Consider the following 25,683-nt stretch of genomic DNA (forward strand, 5'->3'; position numbering starts at 1 on the left):
TGCCACTCCTCTTCCGGGGCAAGGTGAGCGCGTGGTTGCTGGAAGTCGATGCCCTTGCCAGGCCAAATCGCATTTTCGAGTGTTTGTGGTGAGCCTACACCGCCCACAAACACAAAGTGTCGCGCAAGCGGGTGGTCTTCGACGTCCAGCCGACGCTTCCACCGATGTTCAGCGCTCAAACCAAGGCCGGACGTCGAGGAACTCTCCCGTTTGTTGGGCGTCCTTGGTCGCGACTTGTGCTTCGGTGTCAAGGGACGCCGCAAACGAAATGACCAATGCCCGCTAGAAGGTCGTGTGGGGACGATGTCTAGTTGTGGGCGACGGTTTTGCGTTGGGCGTACGAGAGAGCGCGCCTGCGCAATTTTAATGTCACGTATCAACCACTTAATGTCACGTCGCTGCATTTCCATTCATTTGCTGACGTGAAAAGACGTTTTGTGTACGACCATTTGCAGCACACTGTGAGAAACCACAAACAGAAGTTGGTTTGAAGGATTGAAACGGGGGAAATTTTCGTTTCTTGTTAGCTTTAGGGCGTGAGGTCTTGCTGCACGATGCCTGGCCGTGTCACTGCTTTGCACTTTGCTTAGTGGTGACGTAAGAAGGCTTTCGTTGCGCAAGTACCATCTCCTCCTGACAAGCTACGGACCAGCTCCGCTTCTTTTGGACAAGGGAGGGCGCAGTGCTGGGGCATTTTTGCTCCAGCGTTGCTCTCCTCTCTTGCTCAAGAAGCCGCCTAGCGGGATGCTTTTGCTCCCGCGATGGTTGGCTACTTTGAGCGGGCTTGGTAAAAAAGAGCCTTGTGCCCTTTTTGCATTTGTCTCATCCATTTATTACCACCATCGCTGCTGCTGGCAGTGGAAAAATATTTTCGGGTCGTCCCAGCAGCAGCAAGTGAATCAGACGTCACAAAAATCGCCCGTATTTTCCTTAATCTCCACGCCCAAGTGGGGACAGGCAACACCAACACCTCGACTTGCTACAAGAGAGGAGCGGTGCCGAGCGCAAGGCCCAGCACCGATCCTCTCGAGCAAGCCGAGAGGCCGGCGCTGCAAACAGAAGCCAACTCGACTCGTCCCCCCCTTGCTGCCGAAACAGAATGCCGCCGTTGCACGGGAAACCGGCGGTGAAGCCGATTCCCGAGCTCTGACGTCAACTGTGACGGAGCTGGGGACTAGCAGACGTTCCGTGTGTCGAAACACCCAGAACGAGCTTCACTTAAGCCCTAAAATTTGGGCTATTTCAATAGATGCACCCAACTTCCGTTTGTGGGTTTCGTGGGTGCGGGTACATTGCAATGCAATCACGTGATCGCAACGTTTGACACGGCAGTCACGTAAGCGACCACGGGGCGTGGCAAAGGATGGGCCTGGTGCCTGTTTCGAGGTGGGAAGCTGCCAGTCGAAACCCACAATCGATCAGCAGTTCGCGCACCACAAGACCTGCTGGACGATACTTAGTCGCTCGATTCGACCCGCTACGTCACACGTCTTACTCCTCTCGCTCCTGCCACTCCTCTTCCGGGACAAGGTGAGCGCGTGGTTGCTGGAAGTCGATGCCCTTGCCAGGCCAAATCGCATTTTCGAGTGTTTGTGGTGAGCCTACACCGCCCACAAACACAAAGTGTCGCGCAAGCGGGTGGTCTTCGACGTCCAGCCGATGCTTCCACCGATGTTCAGCGCTCAAACCAAGGCCGGACGTCGAGGAACTCTCCCGTTTGTTGGGCGTCCTTGGTCGCGACTTGTGCTTCGGTGTCAAGGGACGCCGCAAACGAAATGACCAATGCCCGCTAGAAGGTCGTGTGGGGACGATGTCTAGTTGTGGGCGACGGTTTTGCGTTGGGCGTACGAGAGAGCGCGCCTGCGCAATTTTAATGTCACGTATCAACCACTTAATGTCACGTCGCTGCATTTCCATTCATTTGCTGATGTGAAAAGACGTTTTGTGTACGACCATTTGCAGCACACTGTGAGAAACCACAAACAGAAGTTGGTTTGAAGGATTGAAAGGGGGCACATTTTCGTTTCTGGTTAGCTTTAGGACGTGAGGTCTTGCTGCAAGATGCCTGGCCGCGTCACTGCTTTGCACTTTGCTTAGTGGTGACGTAAGAAGGCTTTCGTTGCGCAAGTACCATCTCCTCCTGACAAGCTACGGACCAGCTCCGCTTCTCTTGGACAAGGGAGGGCGCAGTGCTGGGGCTTTTTTGCTCCAGCGTTGCTCTTCTCTCTTGCTCAAGAAGCCGCCTAGCGGAATGCTTTTGCTCCCGCGATGGTTGGCTACTTTGAGCGGGCTTGGTAAAAAAGAGCCTTGTGCCCTTTTTGCATTTGTTTCATCCATTTATTACCACCATCGCTGCTGCTGGCAGTGGAAAAATATTTTCGGGTCGTCCCAGCAGCACAGCAGCGCAGTAGCAAGTGAACACAAAAATCGCCCGTATTCTCCCTCCTTAATCTCCACGCCCACGTGGGCACAGGCAACACCAACACCTCGACTTGCTACAAGAGAGGAGCGGTGCCGAGCGCAAGGCCCAGCACCGATCCTCTCGAGCAAGCCGAGAGGCCGGCGCTGCAAACAGAAGCCAACTCGACTTGTCCCCCCATTGCTGCCGAAACAGAATGCCGCCGTTGCACGGGAAACCGGCGGTGAAGCCGATTCCCGAGCTCTGACGTCAACTGTGACGGAGCTGGGGACTAGCAGACGTTCCGTGTGTCGAAACACCCAGAACGAGCTTCACTTGAGCCCTAAAATTTGGGCTATTTCAATAGATGCACCCAACTTCCGTTTGTGGGTTTCGTGGGTGCGGGTACATTGCAATGCAATCACGTGATCGCAACGTTTGACACGGCAGTCACGTAAGCGACCACGGGAGCGTGGCAAAGGATGGGCCTGGTGCCTGTTTCGAGGTGGGAAGCTGCCAGTCGAAACCCACAATCGATCAGCATTTCGCGCACCACAAGACCTGCTGGACGATACTTAGTCGCTCGATTCGACCCGCTACGTCACACGTCTTATTCCTCTCGCTCCTGCCACTCCTCTTCCGGGGCAAGGTGAGCGCGTGGTTGCTGGAAGTCGATGCCCTTGCCAGGCCAAATCGCATTTTCGAGTGTTTGTGGTGAGCCTACACCGCCCACAAACACAAAGTGTCGCGATAGCAGGTGGTATTCGACGTCCAGCCGATGCTTCCATCGATGTTCAGCGCTCAAACCAGGGCCGGACGTCGTTGAAACTTCCGTTTGTTGGGCGTTCTCAGTCGGGATTTGTGCGTCGGTGCTAAGACGTCTTGACCGATGATGCCGCAAACGAAAGGACCAATGCCCACTAGACGGTCGTGTTTTTTTTTTTTTTCACGGGGTTCGAACCCAGGACTCTCCCGGGGACGAATCCCGATCAGGTTTTTTTATGTCTGTATATGGGTCAGGCGCGCCGGACCATTCGGCCAAGTCGTGTTGGAACGAAGTCTAAGTGTGGCGACAATTGCGACATCTTGTCGTCGTTAAACTACCACTAAATGCCACGTCGATGCATGTCTCGTTTCCATTTATTTTCTGGGTGAATAAAACGTTTTGTGTACGACTGCAGCAGGTTCTGAAAAACCACAAACAGAAGTTGTTTGAAAGAATACGAAAGGGCCAATTTCTCCATTTTATGTAAGCTTTGAGAGGCAAAGTCTTGCTGCTTCGGGCGGGCTCGACGCGTCGCTGCTTGGTGGGTGCTTTGCACTTTGCTTAGCAGTGACGTAGACTTGACGACCAGACGTAGCACATCGCTAACCCACTGAAAATATCAATCCTAGAACTGACAGTGCTAAGGCGGAATGTTCGCTTCATCTGGATATTCTAGCAAGTGAAAAACTATGCTGATGTCTTTCCAATAAAGCACGTCTTTAATAACCCTGTCTCTGAATCTGACGTTTTGTCAATGTACCCCTTTGCTTCACCAAACACTTTGAACCTATTCTCATACAATTTATTCATCCGCTGTACAACACAATCAAGGGGAGATCGTTGAATCGAGATTCGCTGTATGTACAAAGTACCGAGCGTCACACAGACGTAAGCAACAGTGATGTTACTCAGACACGCCAACTAGCGGATATTGTTTTTAACTCATTGACGTTGTTATTACATGGTTTTACGCAGTGTTCTTGCAGCAATAGGACAATACTGGTTTTAAATAGGTTTTATGTATAAAAATTAGGGTGGAAGTAAAAAAGACGCGTTTTGGAGTGAGAAATATACGCAGCAATTGTGGACAAAAGGTTTTTGTCACCGTTTAGAGTTTTAGTCTTAAAATAGTTCAATGAAAAAGGCACAACACATGAAACTGTGGAAAAAGCATTTCATTTTGTTAAAATAACCAGTGCAGTGGTTCAGTGTCACCAAATCATGCTGCTGCAGTTTTGTGTTGATTGCATTGAAACAAATGACAAAACTTATTGGAACTTTTCAATGCGGTGTTTGCAACAGTCGGAACAACACACACAAACAAACAAACTAAAACACAAAATAGTGCATGTGCGTCACTGTCCAATTTTGGGGGTGCGAAAACACCCCCTAACCCAAGGGAATTACCCGAAGGGATCCTCTACTCCCCTTTCTCGGTCTTAACTTTAAAGAAATCGACTTTAGGGTGTCGGGCATCGTCGTGATCCATTGCCTGGCCGTTGCTACCACTCGCGGCGCTGTTGTTGTTGTTGTCACGGCAACTATCGTCCTTGGCAACGCGGGGAACAAGCAATACGGCGCTGTCGACCTGCTCCAAGCTGAAGCGGCTGGCGTCGTAGGGTCGGCCTGATTCGTCGCGAAGCGAGCTGAAGATCTACATAGTGACATTTTTTGTTAGCTTCCAAAGGCAGATTTTTAACGTGGGAAATTCGGTTACCAAGCAAAAGGGGGGTGGCCTACAGTATCATTCTATAAAACCATGACCTGTTTTAAATCAGGTATATGTGACTCCAGTGTATCTTAACCTGTGGGCAATTATCCATAGAGTAAAAACGATTTTTCGGGGCCTAATTACATTTTCATATGTGGTCCCATGCCGCCATCCTTCTGTGACATCGTAGTATTATTGTTTTTGTTCGAAAGGGAATAAATGAACTTTATCTTGCTTTGAGGTAACACAAAAGCCGTGTAAAACAGCAGTGTAACTGTCTAATAACGGACTTCGAATCCTACGCCTTGGTAATGCTTGGTGACGGACTGCTTCGGTGTAACGCCTTTAATAGGCCTGGCGTACTGTGATTTACATGTGAGTGTGCAGTGATCGTGGATCTCAGGGCTGAATCCCAGTTATGAACTTATGTTCATCTTGACTGTATTGGTTATTTATGAGTGATTGTTACATTTTATAATTTTTAATAAAACATTTTGAAGGACTGCATACCCGCTGGTACAGCGAGTTGTAACGCATCTGCATGTTTTCCTTGGTAGCTTCCAAGTCAAGTTGTTCATCCACAAGTTGGTGTTTGCGTGCTCTCAGTACATCTACATCATCTTCCATGTGTGTGATTGTCTCGATCTTGCGTTTGCGGCAATTCTGTGCAGCAACCTGTGAAAAAGTATTAGTGTTAAATTATTTCATCTTTAAAGTGCTTGGAAAACTGTACATGTGTTAAAAAACTGAAAAAGCTTTCAGAGTTGTAAAAAGAAAAGCTGAACGTCTGTTCAAAAACTGATAAATAATTTTAAAGTGGCAAGTACTGATTTTTTTACCAGGTCCAATTTACTGACCAAACTGGTAAAAAATACAATTTGATGTTGCAAGGCTGTGACAATCTAACAACATACAAAATATTCCTTAGCTATATGTTTTTTGTTTACGCATTTTCACAAGACTACAACTGACTTTGCCACGACAAAATGTTCCTTAAACGGTTGTAAAACACCAACCCTATACAATGGCTTTAGTCTTAACAAAATTATACACAAATATAAATGGGATTTGGGTTGAAAATTTACATAGATCTTTACCTTATTCTTTCCTCTGCGTCTGATGTCCTTAATGAGCGCTTGCTGAGTCTGAGTAAGAGGGGTCCTTGCCAACATCTCATTGTACTCCTCAACTGGTGACATGACAATCTCATTCAATGTAAAAGGAATGTTCAGCTCACGAGCTTTTCTCATGTCCCGTGATTCACGAGGCAGGTTTTCTTTCTGTGACTTCCTAAAAAGTTGAGTTGGAATGGTTACAGGTTGCCATAGAAACACAGCATGTTTAAATGTCACACAAATTAGATAGGCTTTTGGAAATTCTTAATGGGCGGATATATCCAAAGTCTATATAAAACACAAGTTGTCCAACCCATTGTTACACAATAAAGCCTATGAAGCCATTTTCTGACCAAAATGATACAGTGGGTAGAGGAAAATAACACCCAAAAGTTTTATTCGATTTGGCTAGTCAAATTTGCATTAAAGCACACCAGTTTGTAAAAATCAGACAATTTATGTGTTTTTTTCCTATACCCAACGTATTAATTTGGACACAAAATGGCGTCCATGAGGCTTTATTGCGTAACAATGGGTTGAACTACTTGTGTTTTACATGTACTTTGGATATATCTAGCCTTCTGATTTAAATTCAGTTTGTGAAATCTATATGCCATAAATTGGGTAAATAAATCATGTGGACTGATTGCAACATTGTGAAAGGTGGTAAAAAATGGCTATGCTTTTATCAAAAATATTTAAGAATTTTGCTAGTGCTTACTTTTTTGTCTTATTCTTTGCACCAACAGTGCCATCATATGTATGGTTGTGTTGAATGTGTTTGAGTTCTTCCAACTGAAGTGTAGATTCTTGACTATTGATCAAGCCATCCTTCAATGCAGAAACTGAAAAAGGGTCATTTAAGTTAAAACTATGATCCCCAAAGCCTAAGTTACACAAACCAATTTAACAAATAGGTCTGTTTACATAAGATTCAAATGACACAAATTTAAACTCATTCTAAAAGCTTGGTTACTTCTCAATAATAAAAAACATAGTTTACCTGATCCAAATGGTAGAGTTTCATCAATTGTGGATGGTCCCATAAAGCCAAATCCTGTTAAAAAGTGAACCAATTAGATACCACTTTACATTGTTATATATTTTGTGGGTAGCGTCAACTTACTTTGTGGACTGTGGCCCATCGAGACACCAGAGTCAGACTCATATGATTCTCCACTTTCCATTCTGGTCTTAATAAGAGTTTCCGAGTCATCATTAAAGGTCATGAACCCTGGGTTTCGATCCAGTGGTGGTGGTGGAAATGGACCCTGGGGTGGGTTAATGTATGGGGCAGTCTAAAAATAAAACACATTGTTACTTATATGCTTAATTCAAGTTTGGTATAAGTCAATACAGTGCATGAAAAATTAGACAGATGGAAATATATGCTAATTGCAATACAGACACTGTCCTTAGTTTTACCGTATTAAACTGTGCCAATTTTCGCAATAAATTAATTTGTATTTGGGTGATAAAGGCAAAAATGATCAAACATAAATTTCCAATTTATAAATAAGGTTTTTCAACTTACCACATTATTTTCAAACTGTGGTGTATTTGAGTTGATTGTGATTATCTCATTGAGCATTTTGTTCATGTTTGTTGAAGCTGTCTGGTCAAAGAAAAATTGGCCAGGTTCAGCAATTGGTGACATCATGCTGTGCCCGCTCCCAAAACTCTCATTCGTTTCCATAGCAGACTACAAAAATTTTAAAAAATATGCCTCATAAGTAAAGTTAAATACAGTTTCATTTACCATATGTTTGTCAAAATTTAAGATGCATATAATCATCTAACAAAATTTAAAGTAAAGACTAAAGGTTTGAATATATTCATACTGGGATCAGCCCTGAAACGTCGATGCAGACTAGCGATCATGGCATACTTATATATAAATCATGGTATACCAGGCGTTATACCGAGTCAGCCGGTCTCCCAAGCATTTCCAAATGGTAATGCACAGTGGGCATGCTTGGGAGACAGGCAAATTCGGTATAACGCCTGGCGTACTATAATCTAACGGTTTTTGACTTTATTTACGTACTTGATAAAATGGAATATTTTTAAGTCGTTTTGCCCAACTTGTCTCTATGGTTACCTGGAAATTATTCAGATGTCCCAACAAGTAGGACTGGTCATTCAAGTCGCCATTGCTCATTGGGCTGCTGTTGCCACTGGTTCCCTCCATAGGAATTCCTTCATCATTTCTCACTGGCGAGCTGCCAAAACTGGGTGAGAGTCTATGTGAGGGCTGAAAGACTGGAGCTGGAGCTGGAGCTGGAGCTGGAGCTGGAGCTGGAGCAGGGTTGCCAAGATAACTCGACATTGTTAGGTTTTTGTACACATTGCTTGGTTGTGTCTCAAAGGTCTCTGCAATATAAAAACGGACATATGTCAATGTAAAGCATCTTTCCATTAAAACAGTGGTTCTCAACCTGTGCTACGCATCACGGTATGGTATGCCGAAGCTTTTCATGTGGTATGCAAGTGACTTTCTGTCACAATTAATTCAAGTCAAATCAAAAATGGCTTAGCTGATCAGCACTGGTTTTGGGCAAAACTTGTGTGTTAGACGTTATTTTAGAATTGCTGACCTTGCTGGGTTTAGAAATCTGGTGGTGTAGCCTAGCTCTTGGTCTACCCATTTAGGTGGTATGCAGCGATATAAATGTTGTCAGGTAGTACGCGACTGGTATAGAGTTGAGAACCACTGCATTAAAATCACTTGTTTTACAGCCTTTTTAAGGAGTTTGCACCTAAAATATGGTATTTTACAGAAGTGCTGGCTGACACAAACACAGGAAATATACAGGAGTACAAAAGACAGTTCCATGAATCGGAAATTACAACAATATCATTTCAGATGAAAATTGAAATATTCTATAGCACTTACCACTTTGTGAATAATTTAAATTGCTTGTGTTGTAAACATTTTTCATGTGCACTTGGTCCATAATTGTAGAGTTCTGACCATTTTGCAATGTAGTGTTAGGTAATCTGAAAAAACAAAAAATATGTTTATTTGTGCATGATATAAAAAAACATGGTGATAAAACATGTTTGATGTATTTTCCTATATTTTATCCACAAATGTATAAAATATTCGGGCATAGTTTTCAAATGCAAATTTTGTATTTACTAATAGTACATTAAAATATGAAAAAAAAGTTTCTAAAACAAACCTTGACATATTGTCGATTGTGTTCACATTCATGAGTTGATTTGTGTTGTTTGCAATCCCCAGGCCACTTAACTCAGGAATAGTAGCAATGTCAGCCCATAGATCTTCATTCTGTACAACACACACAAAATATTGATAAATTTGTAAATTAGAAATAATGGGTGATAATGACGCATGTAATGAAAAGATTATTGCAATTTTCACTACTATGTCAACATGTAACAGCTGCAATAGCACACATAATACAATAATGAGATCAAAATCTAACCATAGGCAACCGCCAACAAATGCATTAAACACTGCTATGCAGAACTTACTGTTTCAGCAGATGGGATGTTATCTGAAACCATCACTGGCAAATTCTGTTCATTGTTCTGCACAAATAAAACAGACATGAAACTCACTTATTGTACACCAATGATTAAAGTTTCTACCACTATTGGTACAAAATCCTTGACTAACAGACACTAATGGTAGGTTACCAGAAATGCACAGGGCCACTACGGAAAAAAGTTTATCATGTAAATATTTGGTGTCACCACTATGACTATTAATAATTGACCCATTGTAAGCCATTCACCGGCTAACCTTTGCCCTATATATTTTGCCATTTTCACCTATCAATCAAATTACAATGTAAATGTCTTAGAGGGTTTGGGACCCTACCTGTGCTTGCATGTTCTGTGGTTGGTTTCCTCCGGCATTGTCAAAAACACCGAGATATTCTTCGAGATTGAAGAAATTTGTTTGGTTGTTATTTTGCACAGGATTGGTAACATTTTGCTGCAAAAAATTGTAAAGTTGTAAAAATAAAATCTAGTAAGGAAAGACTTTGACATTAAAAAACTGCAAGCAAAAACATTTCATATATATATAAAAGTTCTTATTCTGCAAGTTTGTGTACATACCTGAGACTGTGTGTTATTGCTTGGTGGAATCGGAATCTGTTCGCCAGTTTCACCATCAACAAAGTATGAGATTGAATCCTAAAAAAGTACAACTTCTCCTAAAATCTTTTATTTTACTTCAACATAATATGCTTGCATTGCACAAAATTTTTTCACATAAAAGTTATACAAAATTCATAAGCTTACCACAGATTTGTTTTTCTCCAGCAAAACGTCATCAACTTCTTTAATTTGTTTGGTGGGTTCAGTTGACTGCCAGTTGTAGCCAATGTCAATGTCTTGTAGGTACATCTGCTGCATCAAATCCACATCCTATAAAACACAATAAATTCCAGTTAAAATCGTGAAACTAATAATCGCAGCAGAAAAATAACATTAAAAAGAGTTTATTTGCTAACATTTGGATTTGCCGTTGCCCCAGTTGAGGTAGAAGGCTGATCTTGTTCATCAGCGTACAAATCAAAAGATTCTTCTAAATTTGCTGCAGCAAGAGTTGGACTTTCAATAGAGTAAGTATGATCATGCAAAGATGGTACTGGAGACCTAGTTTCGACCTCTATGCCACTCTCTTCACTAAAGTTGGATGTGGTTCTAGTCCTTGTGCTGTTTGGGACCTCATTACTATTATTTGCAGGCGAATCAAGAAGAAAGTCCAGATCAGGTTCACTGTTCGTTTCATTAGTGATTTTTTCTTCATTATTTGCTTCATTGTTCAAACTATTTTGCTCTACTAGGAAGTCTCGCCACCGAACATCTTCTGCATTATCAAAATTACTTTCTTCTTGCCCAACGTTAGCAAGTTCAAAGTTAAAGTCTTGTGGCATCACACCATCAAAAATGTTAAAACCCTGCTCATCAACCCTTGGTTGAGTAACAGGCTGCGCAGTTTCATTGTCAATTGACATATAAGTTTCAGCAACACGGAGCATCATGGCTGTAACATTGCGGTTAAACACAGAAGCAGAGCTTGACTGATTTCTCTGAGGCAACCTGCTCTCCGCATCTCTCATAATTGCACTGTAATCATGCATAACTCGATCGGCATCAAAAGTTGCAGTTTTCATGGTTGGGTAGTCAACCCCAGTATGATATGGTAGCTGTGTGAGACCCATCACTGGACCCAGACCATCAAATCTTTCCTCAGGCGGCAATAAATCTTCAATCAATTGCGGTGGTTGAATGTTTACTTGGCCCATAAGTGCCAGAAATATGGCAATGTCTAAAAGGCCAATAGCCAGATCCTTTTTGGCATACTGCTGTATCATCTGCATCTTGAAATGCTGGTGTTAGGTTTGCACAAGAAATAGATGCTGAATATGTTTCATTTTGACATACAGAAAGAGGACACTACTGGTCAACTAACAATTTTCCATCTTTTTTTCACAGGCAGCAACACATTTTTTTCAAAAAATTAACATAATGCTTTTAGAAAAGTAGAAACACCTGGTCAAACAATTTGCCCACACATGCCCAAACCAACTTTTACATGACAAAGAGAAACTTAAGTATCTGCTCCAAACGATCAGAACGTTTTACTGATACATTTAACTGAGTATGGGTTTGTGTTTAAGCTAAAATGCTCAGTTTTGCTTCTTGGTAGTATCCATGATACCGCTTCCTATCTTAACTTCCGTTGAGTAACACGAGCTCCATATGTTACACGCAGCTAAGCGAAAAACTTCCTTTGGCTAAACACTTCTCAAAAAAGCTATTTCCTTACTTGGTTCGCTAAAGCCAAAATTATCTCCAACCATTTACTGACACAATCACAAAAATACACTAACATTTATATATTTTAGAAGTTAACAAGTTATTTTACAGGTTAATTGCGTTTCGCACTTGGTAAACAAAATCCATAAAACATGACTAATTTACAGAAAGACTACTAAACTTAACAAGTGCTTGTGGTAAAACAGCTTCGCCACGAGCACCAACAAAATGAATAACGACCTAAAAACCGTTGAAAAGCTTTCATAACATGCGTTCCTTTGTTGAAAACCAGCGCACTGTCAGCTGACAAGTCCCAACGGACCGGCAGGACAACAAATGACTGAGCGAAATTGAAGCCAGTCAAGCATATCGTCACGTGTTTGTGAGCGAATAGTGACGTCGCGTGGAAGGTTCGAGATAGTCTGCGCGTTTTTCGGGTGGTCGTTTTATGAAGTATAAAAGCTAAATCGCGCCGGGATTATTTCGGTGAAAAACCGTGCGGTGTCCACCACCCAACAGCTGGGTGACGCAACTTTCTGCAATAGTATGACGTAACAATTTTTAATCGCTAATACACGTGGCCGTGGAGGCAACAGTAAAAAGAAATTGTAACTTTAGCTGCCGAAGTCCAATAACGCAAAACTAAAATCAATTTGCACTTAACAGTAACAAAAAACTTTATTACATCATCAAAATTTAACATGTAAAATCTAAAAACAAACAAACAAACATAGCCTACAAAGTCAGTGACTTTTAGCAACTATTACTAAAAACCTTGTTACATGAAGATAGTTTTTAATCAACGTCGTCCCAGCCTAGACGAAGCTCAGACTACTTTAAACATAATTTTGCAAAATATGAACTGTTCACCCCGAACCCTATTGTTAACACATAAAATACAGCATCACCTAACAGATAAATCGTCCCATCAATAAGTTCCGCATATTGTCGCTGTCGAGCATCATTACAAATTCGAGACATTTTTTCCGCATTCAAGCCGGTTTGAGTCGGTTAAACCCGGTTTAACTAAATGCAATACATTAAAAGATGATAATTACAGAAACAAACAACTTAAATTGCAAGCCTCTTGCGCAACATCTATTTTTCACTTAGGTCAGAATCCATTCCAAAGCCCAGGGCAACGTAAAACTATTGGCAAATACCCAACGATATAAACCCAGAGGAGAAATTGTCGAGTCAGAACCACAAAAACAACGAAATGTGTCAAAAAGACCGGTAAAGTAGGCTAATGTCGCATAACAACAACTGCTTATTGTTTGATTAATTTCAAAGAAAAAAGTGGATCAAAAAAATACCCAAGGAAGATAACGTGTTTGAGTCCACACAAACACTTGGTTTGTGGGATACTTTATGTGACGTTATGTGCCCTGGGGCCAATATGAGAGCATATGTTGGGAAGAAAATACCTTTTTGAACGATGGATGAAAAACGTTGTCGCATAATAATTCTTGTAACGCGGCTGCAAACCGGAGATTTTCTCGTTTGTGGTAAAAATTCTTTAATACAAGACAGCTATATTTGGGCAATTTAACGCACTTTGAGATGCATCAGCATGCATGTATGAGTCCAACGACACGTAGACAATACTACACTTGTACACATTCAAGATTCCATTCTTTTCGACGTTGTTTTTTACATTTAGAAAGATATGATAAATGGAAGCTAATTTTAAGGCTAAAAGTTTGCCTGAAAAGACAACAAACGGAACAGAACTGCCGCATTTTAAACAATAAGATGAACGACTAAAATGTTAACGCCTATCTTTTGAGAGCATTAATGTAAAGTCACAAAAAAAAGGTATTTGGGGTGATGTTATTCATTGAAAAATCTTCATTCTTTTGAATGGAGGCCAACGCAACGATCCGGTGCTTGCTTGACTGAAATCGGAGAAACCTTCACTCAACAACTCAAACACTATGAACATACACCAGCAAACTGGCTTTGTGGAAAGGTATTTGGGGAGCTCTCATGAGCAAGAGGAGCAAAGAGAAAAAGAGCTGGTGGCGTGAGCGATGTGGAGGAAGGTAGGATTATAAAGAAATAAGGAGAGCGAAAGAGAAAGAGAGGGGAGTGAGTGGGGGTTTGAAGAAAGGAATGGGGTAAAAATAGACCTCGGCTTGTTCGAATTTCGAAACGAATGGAAAATTTTTGCTCAAATCACCTTTACCCCCAATAGACTGCACATGTCAGACTTTAATCTTTCAAAAGAGAAAAATCGTAATAAACAAACCTGTTTTATTCATGTGCCTTTGCCACTAAAACAAAGTCTTTCGGTCCTTAATACAACATCCAGCAACTAACTTGTACATCAGCAGGACAAATAAATAATTTATCCTTCCCACAAGCAAAGCACTGTAACAGTGGCATATAAGTTGTATACCAAAATTCACCTGCAGTGTTTTGACTAAGGACCAATTTAGTAGCTATTGGGCATAAGTAAAATAAACCTTTCCGGCGGTGACTGATACTGGTAAATTACCCTGTTTTCAATATAGAATATTTTCATAAAACGTTCAAATTGGGAAGGCACATAAAAGACAAAGTGGCAACCCCTTTGTTTAAATAGGTTGAACGAAATCACTGAATGTTAACTGCTTGAACAGCAGAAATATGACATCAAGTTACAGGGAAACAATTTATTATTGGACAATTTCGCAGTACTTCTCTTGTCTCGATAATAAAAGCAAGTTGTGTTTAAACATTAGGAGGTGGAAACACCCTTTACAACTTGTCAAATCGAAAAAGCATAAAGGGCAGTGAAGCCGAACTGGCAAACACCAAACTGTTTGTGTGCAAACGGAAAGCATAGAGTGGAACGACGAGAAATATTCCCAACAAACACAGCGCTTGATGATTGGCTAGATTTAAACCAATCACAGAACGTCGTTTCTTGGTTGTACAAAAGAATAATGGAAACTATACTTAAGATGGAGATTTTTTTCAGCCTGTGTCTTGCCATGAATGCTTGGTGGCCAGCTAATTCGGTATAACGCCTTTTATAGGCCTGACGTACTATGGTTTACTGCAGTTATGTTTTGTATTTTATGATTACAGTGTGTATGTTGATACCATGGCATCACAGAAAAGAGCAATGCTACAACTGCACAAAGATATCATGTTTTATCGTAACACTGATTTTGAGCACAATATAGTCAAAGAGTTTACAACTGATAAGTTTTTTGATATTGACAACAATTCTTCGGAAGACATCAGAGAAACAAAAAACACGTGTTCAGGACAGGTTGCCATAACATACCGGCACTTATGCAAGTGAATTAGCCAATTATTGTTGATTTGGCAAACACTTATACACTTGAGTAGGGTCGGAAGTTATGTGTATTTTTTGTCCATGTGCGTCAAAAACCTGTTTGCCAAAGCGCGAAAGAGTACAATGCGTTATGTAAGTCGACTTTGTACTCAACGCGTGTGTAATGAAACAATACCCGTTTGTCAAAACAAAGGGTTAACGTACCCTTATCATATTAGCTATGTAAACAAAAGCCATATCCTAACCTAGCTGTCTCGGGCGTATGCTTTACATTTTGGAACACAGTTGAACATGAACCTACGGATAACACGAGATCTTGCCGCTGAAATATCAAATAATGATCTAATCAAAAATGGTGACATTGTAGAAATTAAATTTGATAATTTAATTATTGTATCAGATATGTTTACCCATGTTAAGATGCTAAACGTATCTTTAGGGAAAGAACGGATGGAAATACGGGCATTAATAAATTCACCGAGCGACAAAAACGTTCATATTGGCCAGCGAAAACACAGCACAACTAAAAATACACAGAAAACAAACAAACTAAGAAAGGTTTCCGCACCCAGTCACGAACACAAACCGACGAAATGTCAAGTTATGAATTATTGAATGTCAAACTATGTTGCCAGTTATAGCGTTAGGGATAACTGTTTTTAACCAGAGTTCGGAACCGAAAGTTGCAAATATTAAAAAGATTTCGACATTGGGGATCTGTAGGTTTATCATTTACTGTGTTCAATATGTATAGTTGTAAATAAAATGTGCATAATCCATTCCTTTTTAAACATCAAGCCAGCATTGGACAAAGGAAAAAGGTGTGAAGGGAAGACGTGCCGTTTTTATCAAAGAGCCTGTAATAACAACATATTTCCTACTTCATCTCATAAAGAACCACGGTACATCACCATTGAAACCTCAGAGCGTTCATTAATCACCCAAACACTGGGGTCTAATAGGGCTAAATTGGCGTACTCTAAAGTGATGAGGGGCGCTTAAGGGTTTCTGATAGACAAGCAGGCCTGGAATGGCAGGAAACAAGAGCCAAGGCACACTTGAGGCGCTGATAAAGAACCTACTTGCAAAACAGACGTGTTTGGCTAACACACCACAGAATTGAGGTCTGGACGGCTGTGTGGTGATGCTGGGGTTGTGCTGGCTTCGAGTTCGACCTGATAAAAGTGCCAGTACCGCTGTCACAACAACATAAGTCAAGACTTGAGGTATTTCTTGTCAGGCCTGAACTAATGGATTCCTGCATGAGTCAAGTTGGTGTTGATTCTTCTTCTAACGTTTGAATAACCAAACCACCTGTGTTAAGAATTCAAATATCTACTGTCGGCGTTTTGTCTAAGATATTAACCCTTGGTTCACAAAACACGAACTTGACTTAAAACAAAACTGCGTGTAGAAGCAAAAAACGCAGTGATTATAAAACCAAAAATTGACGCAAATTTCGTTCTATACGTTGGTGGTACCAATCGTTTTGTCAATATGATTCGTAACAAACCGATTACGTTTTTATTACTTTCTTTCTAGTTTTCTTAATTCCATAATATTTTCGCGTGTTTTCTATTTTGAGATAACTTTATGAAAACTTGCAGTGGGCCTTACATTTTTGGCCCATATTAAACAGTGGCTAAGCATACATGATTATTATTAGACAAAAACTGCGTATTTTGAGCGATCTATTAAGCACAACAATCTTACAGCTCCATTACATGGGGTAAATTTAGGTGACATTTTTTGGTATGCGGACATAGTGTGTTAAAGAAAGGTAAGTTTTTTCTCTGTCAAGGGCTTAACTATAAACGAGTTGGAGTAAACCTAACTTAAAGGGACTATTTATTACAGGTCACTGCATTTGATTGGCGGATTACCAAGCAGGTCAAGCGAACAAAATGAAAAGCAACTCAGAGGCAAGAATTTCTACTTTAAGACGGGGTGGTGCTAAAAAAGTTGCATTGAAATAAATAATGGGCATTTTTTTGAAAAATTTCAAGCCATAACATTTTTTCCACCACAAGGCTAACAACACCATCCATAATTTAAACGCTTTAGGGTTGATCCCAGTAATGATGGTATGTTCATCTTAGCTGGTCTACAGCTTGGTTATATATCACCAAAAGCTATGTAAATAAAAGCTGTTTAATAAACATATCAAAATGTTCAAACAAAAAGCTTCTTAATGTTTTAAAAAAATAATTGTTTTTGCCCAATATTACTATCACAACATTTGGTCAAGTTCAAAAAACAAGAATTATTGTCCAACCATGGGCTCGGTTTTTTACGCGCTGTTGTCGGCGAGGTTCGGCGAAATGACGTCACAAGTGTAAATGTCCGATTTTGTTTCCAAATTCGAAATTCGAACGATCGCCTTAGGCTTCGATTGTCCTGGCAAGCAGAGCCGACATTTTAAAATGAGATTAGCGTGCTTGGAAGCTAAGCGACTGCACGATGCTTTAAGGGAGTTTCCAAGCTTGCCTGTCTGGTAAACTACTATTTGTCTAGCGATTTACCACGTAAATTGGGTGTCAAATTTTAAAGGGGAAATCTTGTTTTAAAGTTCAAGGTGCTTTAAATTCAGGTTCAATAGAGTTAAAACTGCTATTAATAACTTTTTTTACATTTTTTCGTTTTAACATTACATTTTGCCATCGCCTGGCCTAGTGCAATGCAAAAACACACTATGCAAAAAAAGGGGTATACCTTCACCTTCACAGACAAGTGTTTTACGCATTAACTGTGGAAATGTCGCTTATGGCTGTTGAAGGCAGTATCTCTTGGTTGTGATATAAACCAGCAGCACGTATCGCCATGTTTGACAGCACAAAGCGAGTAATTGGTTCATTGGACCGATCAACCCAAATTTAACAACGAAAGTTAAAAATGTGTATCGAAATCACAATACAAGGCAGCATTTGCAACAAGTCCATAAAATACTTCAACCAAAACCTCCAACTTAAAGTTTTACACCAAGGCAACATGTCTTGTGGTAAATACAAGTAAGCTTTTTTTGGTTTGCATAATTAGTGTTTTTAAAGGGCAAGGGGTAAATAACAGCAAAACCTTGCCTCATGCAGTCATTATTAGCATTGCAGATTTCAAATCAGAGTTGGTTGCATAATCGGGCTACGAACTAATTAAATAATACATCACAGAATGTGTCAAGAATAGAGCCAATGGCTATATGTGACGAAAATCACGAATTGATTGTTACGTCACAAAGTGATATCAGACGAGCATGGTAAATTCACCCCATGTACGGAAACAGACCATCCGGTCCCCAATGACGCAATTGAAAGACAACCCCAAATCGTGACGTCATAGCTGGAAAACGTTGGAAGACCGATTGAAAGATTAAAAATAACTCAAAGAAAAGCATTGACCCAAATAAAAACGCATTTTCTAATTAAGTGCATTAGATTTGACATGTACGGCCAAAACCAAATTCCTAATAAATATATGAATGGTAAGCGCATTTGCAGTGTAAGGCAAAAAAACATGACCACGTTAGTTTCGGAATGAACATACCAAACATGCGGCGACGTTTCAAGGAATAATTGGTCAGCTATTGCCTTTACGGGTGACTACAATGCTATAGGGCCCATTGTTGGTTTTAAAAGGTCAGATTTTGATAGCAAATATTAAAATCGATGAAGCACGTAAAAACGAAAGCTCCTGTTTCTGTAAGCTCTCTAAGGAGTGTTTTTTTATTCGTTGATTTTTTTTAGCTGTTTTCATCACTAAAGCAAGCAAAGCCATGCACTTTGTGAAACAAATGGTCAACTAAATGCCTTTACTTGGGAGGTAACTAAATAGCGTTTTAATGCTTATTCAAGCCGAGAAAACGTACAGGGTAAGGGATATTAAATCCAACTTTAAAAATATTGACCGAACCATTAAGAAAAGGTTTGCATAAATTTACAAATCGATGTGTAAAACTTACCTACAAAACAAAACTATGAAAACTCATAAACCTATAAAACACTACTCGGACAAAAATTACCAGACACAACTATAACACTGATCATGTCACGAAGGTATGTTTTGTACATCACCGTCAACAAGTCAAATTTAAAATAATAGGTCCCAAAATAATATCGCGTCAAATGACGTCACAATTAGTTGAGGCCTCGGACTGAAAACCGTGACAAGCAACTTGGAACGATTTCGTTGGACCATTTAGAACACGTGACATTGCGTATGTGTTTCCGTATTAAATCTGGCACGCTCTTAGAACTTTTCATTGTTTATAATTCAATGCGAAAAAATATTGCATTTACCACCCAGTCATAAGTAGGCTTTTTTTTTCTCTATATCCCTACTTTCACAAAACAACAGTTTTTGAAAACAAAGACGAGACGAAAAACATAAAGATTACAAAGAAACGTCAACATGATATTTAATATATCCCTATATTAGACGTGTAACAACCCTAAAGTCTTAGATCGTTGACATAAATTACACGGTGAGTAATATTTTTTCGACCATAATTATTCCTGGTTGGCCAAGCCTAAGAAATTACATCGCATAACGTCCGTTATTAACAGTCAAATGAAAGAATTATAAGGTGTGCAATTTAAACACAGTAGGGTTAAACAGTAATGTTTATCTCCACCTTAGTTGTTTGTGTCTTTAAAATGCCCACTGATGCGCCAACAGTAAAATTTATCTCCAAAGATTTGAGGCTTATTCGGTTTTACACAAACTTAAACTTTCCAGCAATTAACGCAAAAAGTTCCTTACTTGATTCCAGATTCAATATCATTATTTCGGTAATTAAAAGTCATTATTTCGGTAAACCCTTACCAAAAGTAACCAATAAGTTGAGTTTAGTTTGCTTGGTGAAAGAAAACATAGCGACACAATAGGAACTAACAGCTGCACGACTTAGAAACGTAATGGAGCACTATACAGTAGTGAAGGGCGCAATTGGTGTATTAAGACTGAACGCGCTTCAGCTACACCGTATTATAAAGCGTTATGATTGGGGCTCACAAGAAAGTGAGTTTGGTGCTTTGTGGGTAGGCATTAAAAAAATACGGTACTATCGCTCTAAATTTTCGGTACAGAAACTGAACTGCGGTATCAAAATCCCCCAAAAACCGTTGCGTAGCGACAGATAACAACGAAACCACACACACCTATACATAAATATAAACATTAAAACTGTGTAAACAAACTGTTGAGAAAATTGAAAAGGCAAACAGAACGGTTATCCGTACAAAGCGTACAAGACGTATCAAAAGAGCTTGCTTTAAAAGTAAGTCATAATGTTCCACACAAAAAACATCATTTTCTGACACCACGCAAAGCAATGCTTTTTGTACTTCTTGTGTACATTTCAAGTTTCAGAAAGTAAATTTAAAAAATACACAGATATTATTTTTTCAACATTACAAATTTACAGTTTAAAACTATAAACACGAGTTCTCACCTCTACGTTGATCAAGTAATCTGTTGCCATCTTTAGTGTTTGGGGCGGGCACGCACCTGGAACAAAAAAATGCCAATTTATTTATTGTTTATCAGAACCGCCCTGCTTAAAAATCTAATATATCTTTATAGCCTCGAGCTATTTTTGTCACAGATTAAAATATTTTACAGTTTATTTGCACTATACAGCGAAAGCTTCTGGACAAGCCAAGTATTACCTATGCCACGTAAGACGAAATAAGTTCGTTTCGTAAACCTCCGTTTAGGCTTCATACTTTTTGTTGCGGCCGATTTATTCATTAAGTATATCTCAACTAAACCGGCTGTTACGTCTAAATTGCAGATTGATAGAATGCGACACAGAAATTTCACACAGCGGATTGCAGTAGATTTAATTCGTGACTGTCCATTCGCAATATGTGGAAAAAAGGCTAAAAATAGCCGCACACGGGAAAAAGAACTGGACTGGTCAGTGGCTACACGAATTAGCAGGAGCAGGAAACAAAATCGAATCCGCCGGTTCCTTATTTCTTGTCCAGAGCCCCATCACGTTTTCCGAGACAGGCCTTACACGACTGGGGTTATTTATGTCCCTTGGAGGACGAAATTTGATGCGACCGATGCACGTCTTTGTGGCCGCAGATGCAACGCGACATTTCAAGACGTAAACATTACGGATTCATTCGTTACAGCGGGTTGGAAGATTTTGTGACCCACCCCGCCACCACGCCTTCTGAGTTCTACGATTTCGGATGGAATGAAACGGCAAAATTTTGGGTTTGCATTCAACCTGAGTAATTATAATTTCGGACTTTTCTTATTTGTTACAAGAGTGCTGTTTTGAGTCTAATGCCAAAAAATAAAAAAATGACCAGATTTTTAAGGTTAAAATGAGATTTCTTCAGTTTGGTGTAAAACACAATTAGTAATGTGCTTTTCGGAAACTAATAACATGTATTTAACTGGATTATTTATTGGGTGAACCAAAGTTGTAAGCGGGGCTGAAATTGGGGCCTGTAACCAACCCCAATCTAAAAGTTTAAAACTAAACCCTAAACCTGTTTTAGAAACAAAGCCAAAGTTAGCAAAATTTCGACACAAACTTGGCCGAATGTGAAGTCAAGCCCGAATCCAGCCCGTTTTATTCAAGCTCAAGAAAACCCGATTCGACTAAATCTTTTCCGGCTTTGACATGAACTAAACGTTCTATACGTCAATATATTGTTTCGGCTTTCCCCAACCAGGCCATGGCGAACAGCGTAATTCAACTAAATTTATGCCAAAATGCAAATAAACCACACCACAAAATTATGTATAGACGCTCCCTTTATTACGAGCTTCCAATGACGCAAGGCGTGCAATTGGTCGAAAATTGTCGGTCAATATAGTGCACAGTCTAAACAATGTGCGCAATTTTTTACGTCGTAAAGTCTTTTTACACAAATACACGCTGAAGTTACGATCAGAAAAGATATACAATTTTATATCTGCCCATTTAAATTGTATGTGTTTATGTTTAAATCATTATAAAAAGTTTGGACGCTTGTTATTTTAAAATGCATATTGGGCTGTACCATATGTAAAAATACTTTTAACGAAGTACAACACTTCGTTATGAAAGATAGTTACGACTATTTGTACAAACATTACTTACTTCAGATATCTTTTGACGGACGCTTGTCGTTTTTTGTTTAGTAGTTCCACTCGTAATCGTATCAAATCTTCACACCAACAGAAAAAAATTTGTCGGGGCAATTTCGTGCGTCGTTTTTACTAAGCTTAAAGCTGTGTAAAACACAAAAGGTTAGCAGGCACATCGCAGTGAAAAAATCAACGAAGCCAAGAACAAAAAGGTGACAAGATAAACGAAAACAAAATACTATGCTGTCAAACTTTTTGCACCTAACTCGAAAAATCGCGTAATATACATTGCTGTTGAAAACACGGGTGAACTATTGCACTGTCAATGAGCTAGATTGCACCCTGCAGTTTATTTTTACAGGTACGTCGATAGGCCGATGGCTGTTTACTCAAACTGTAATAACGTTGCGGGCACACAAAAGGTCGCGCAAACTTTCACGTACACATACAAAATATTGCTTGACCACGCAACCAAGAACAGTTAATAAGAAATAATGGTTTTCAAAACGTTGAAAATAAGTAGCTTTACTAAATATCTATTAACCCTAAGACAACATGGAGTCAGTTACTAATTTCTATTAACAAAGATACTTTTAAGCTCCCAATACCAGTTCTACATGTTTAGCGCAGACTAGAGAATGCAATTAATGCTACCTAATTCAGTTAATTTGAACTAGTCGCATGGGGTCGACTTCAAAACATTTTATACAATGCTAGGCTGTTAAATTTGGACCATTGCACCCGTTTAGGTACCTAATAAAAATGGGTATTTGGCGTAGTTTTTTACAGCCATAAAACATTCATCTGTTTGAGCAGCAAACATTACTTTGAAGTTTAAACATTGCCTCGTATTGAATTCAACGATTCGTACGTGAAACCAGACTGTAAACACGTTCCGTATAGTGAAAACTATACTTATTGCTGCCCTTTGGCTTTCAGTAGGCTGATTTGAGCTATGAAACTACAAGCCAATTTCAGCAGTAATGTAAATTTAATGAAGAAATAGCGATAGGTTTAATTGTATTTGCCAAGTTACGTCAAACCTGTTGTTACGTTATTACCGAGAAAAACTACTTGAGGCAACATGTACAACTATTTCAGGGTGCAGAATGGTCATTTCCTTTAGAAAAGTTGCTATACCAAGGCCTAAATTTTCAAGTCTTGCTGTATTATCGAATTTTCTTTTTTGCTGCATCTAGCACAAAAGCACTCATTATTCTGAGACATCAACAACTCTTGAGCAATTCTGACAAATAAAAAAGTTTGGAAATAGGCTGACCAAGTACTTTGGTCTGTGTGGCACAAATTGCAGGTTGTAGCAGCAGGCTACTCGTCGATGCGGCTTCAAAAAGTTTTACAAGGTCCTAAATGCCGTGTTTAGCTAAAGCATTTGATTAACATCCTACTTCGCACACCTGACTGGAAAAATGCGACAAATAATCTACTCACACCTAGCAATTGAGCTGTAGCTTATCTGCCTTGCGGCAAAATTTGGTCACTTTATAATACTATCAGTCTCAGGTAGGCGTCGTATTCAACATGGCAGTTCTCATTAGCTTTTAACTACAAACTAGATTCATCTTACGTACCAAATTGAGCTTACTTTGCTCTAATTTTTTCCTTTACTTGCTGGCAAGCCTAAGCTAATGAAGTGGAAAGGCTAACTCGATCCAGAATGTGTTTACAAGCCTTGACGCTCTCAGCTCCTCTTGCTCCCCTTTTTTCCATTTTTGTCTCCACGCGTCGCTTGCTATTCTCTTCATTCTCTCAAACTGGCGCGAGACGCACGGTTTGACGTCAGCATCCGGTAGCGTGATCACAAAATCACATGACGAAAATGGCGCCAGCTCGTGGGCAAATAAAATTAGTTTGAAAGTCCAAGGATAGTCGAAAACAGTTGGAGAAGAAAGGGACTTGGATCAATATTGAGATTATCGAAAGCAAACTTTATAAACCCAAAACACGTCATTGCTTTAGAATCAGTCCACATCCCCCTGTGACTGTTTGGAAATATTGGACTTTATCCTTCAAATAAAATAATTTGGAATTATTGGACTTTGTTCTCTAAATACAAAAAACTATTTTCGTTTCAGCAAATAATTGGAAAAAAAACTTTATTGTCGCCATAATTCGTTTTTTTTTCTTCGCTTATTTCTCTTAATTGATTTTATTGATTGTCGTGATTTTAAAAAAGACAGTTTTCTAGAGGCAATTAAGCTATTCCACCCTTCGTGTCAGAAAAAAAACAGTTTTCTTTATATTGGCCAACATGTTTTTGGTTATTGACGAACCCACAAACTCCATAGGTCACTCAAGTTAAAAGCAAGAACTAATATGCCTGCAACAACAATCTATAACAGATAAAATATATTTCAAATCAAACTCAGTGCCTAGAAGGCTCAAAAAATTTAGTTTTTAAAACATCATTTCATATTTTAAAGGTACAATGATCAAAAATTTTACACACCAAAGTGTAAAAAATGTGCAAAACAAATTGCGCTGACTCATTATTTTATTACACACTCCAAAGTCTGACGCAGCAACTTGTCGCCGATCGTCGACCCGCAAACCTCACTACGACTGTAAAACATTTACCAGGTTAATGTTAAACACTAGAAATGGAAGTTCAAGCGAGGGACAAGGCCGTTACTTTGGTAAACACTTAAATACGATCTGTTTTATCAGTCAAGGGTCTGTATCGCCTGATCATACAAGCTGCGAAAAGTAAACAAGCCAAATCGAACGATGGATTCGTTTTCTCCCTGGAAAGAAAATTTCTCTAACCTTGTTTGCATTAAAACAAGGGAAAACAGAATAGCCTATGAATCAGTCATTAGATCAAAGTGTCGCTTTAACCACCAAATGTAGGCTACATCAAATAACCTTTTACCCAGTTGTAAAAAAAAAACAATTGTTGAGAAAGGCTTATAAAGCTAGATGCAGTAAATTTAAACTGTAACACTACTCCGTTTTACTGTATTCAATTTACACGGTCAGGCCCATCCCGAACCATGCTTGACTTTACCTATACAATCAGTTCAGAAGCGAAACAGTATGATGACTGATGAAAACCAAACAAAAACGTCAAACATGGTGGTCCAGGGGAATATGGGATCGAGTTCGCATCTGCCTACATGACAGGGCGTTATTTGATATCACCGCTTAAATAGGTGCTTTTTGTTCATATGAACGTTTGTTACCACATGCGAAGGATCAAACGAGGTTGAAAGACGCGGCCATCGACGACAAATTTAACTTGTAATGCCTTACCTATGGGCAGGGTTGCCATACCGTCCTTATTTTAAAGATTTGTCCTCCTATTTTGAAGGTCTTAGAAAAGTTCATTGTCCTTAATTATTTCTAAGAAATGTCCTTGTTTTTGACTTGAGTCCTTTTTTGTCTTATTTTAAACAACTACAAGTCAAATCCCTGCTACAAGTAAAAGTAAACCTAGACCTGCGCTGTTGTAAGATGCAAAAAATATTTTCTACGAACAATTAGGAGTTACTGCAATGGATT

The 25,683-nt window shown here is 39.8% G+C and overlaps 1 protein-coding gene across 3 annotated transcripts; it reads right to left on the reverse strand.

The window, feature by feature from the left end:
• Positions 1-3,944: 3,944 nt before the first annotated feature.
• Positions 3,945-22,317, reverse strand: LOC145218926 (uncharacterized). 3 transcript variants are annotated; one of them, XM_080086335.1, is made up of 16 exons: positions 22,178-22,317; positions 20,525-20,580; positions 10,269-10,394; positions 10,083-10,160; positions 9,841-9,957; positions 9,492-9,548; positions 9,176-9,285; positions 8,887-8,990; positions 8,092-8,363; positions 7,525-7,692; positions 7,117-7,288; positions 6,994-7,047; positions 6,712-6,835; positions 5,973-6,165; positions 5,386-5,550; positions 3,945-4,818 (listed from the first exon to the last, which is right to left on the reverse strand). In XM_080086335.1, exons 2-16 carry the CDS (start codon positions 20,552-20,554, stop codon positions 4,585-4,587), a joined length of 2,004 nt encoding a protein of 667 aa, XP_079942461.1. In that variant the 5' UTR covers positions 20,555-20,580; positions 22,178-22,317; the 3' UTR covers positions 3,945-4,584. The 3 variants fall into 3 exon arrangements, with proteins under 3 accessions (XP_079942461.1, XP_079942459.1, XP_079942458.1); XM_080086333.1 differs by lacking the exons at positions 20,525-20,580; positions 22,178-22,317 and adding an exon at positions 10,481-11,540 and having other exon boundaries at positions 8,092-8,252; positions 8,283-8,363; XM_080086332.1 differs by lacking the exons at positions 20,525-20,580; positions 22,178-22,317 and adding an exon at positions 10,481-11,539.
• Between the last annotated feature and the right edge of the window lie 3,366 nt (positions 22,318-25,683).

This window comes from Phallusia mammillata, chromosome 3 (assembly GCF_965637545.1).
Source record: "Phallusia mammillata chromosome 3, kaPhaMamm4.hap1.1, whole genome shotgun sequence".
Classification (NCBI taxonomy): Eukaryota; Metazoa; Chordata; class Ascidiacea; order Phlebobranchia; family Ascidiidae; genus Phallusia; species Phallusia mammillata.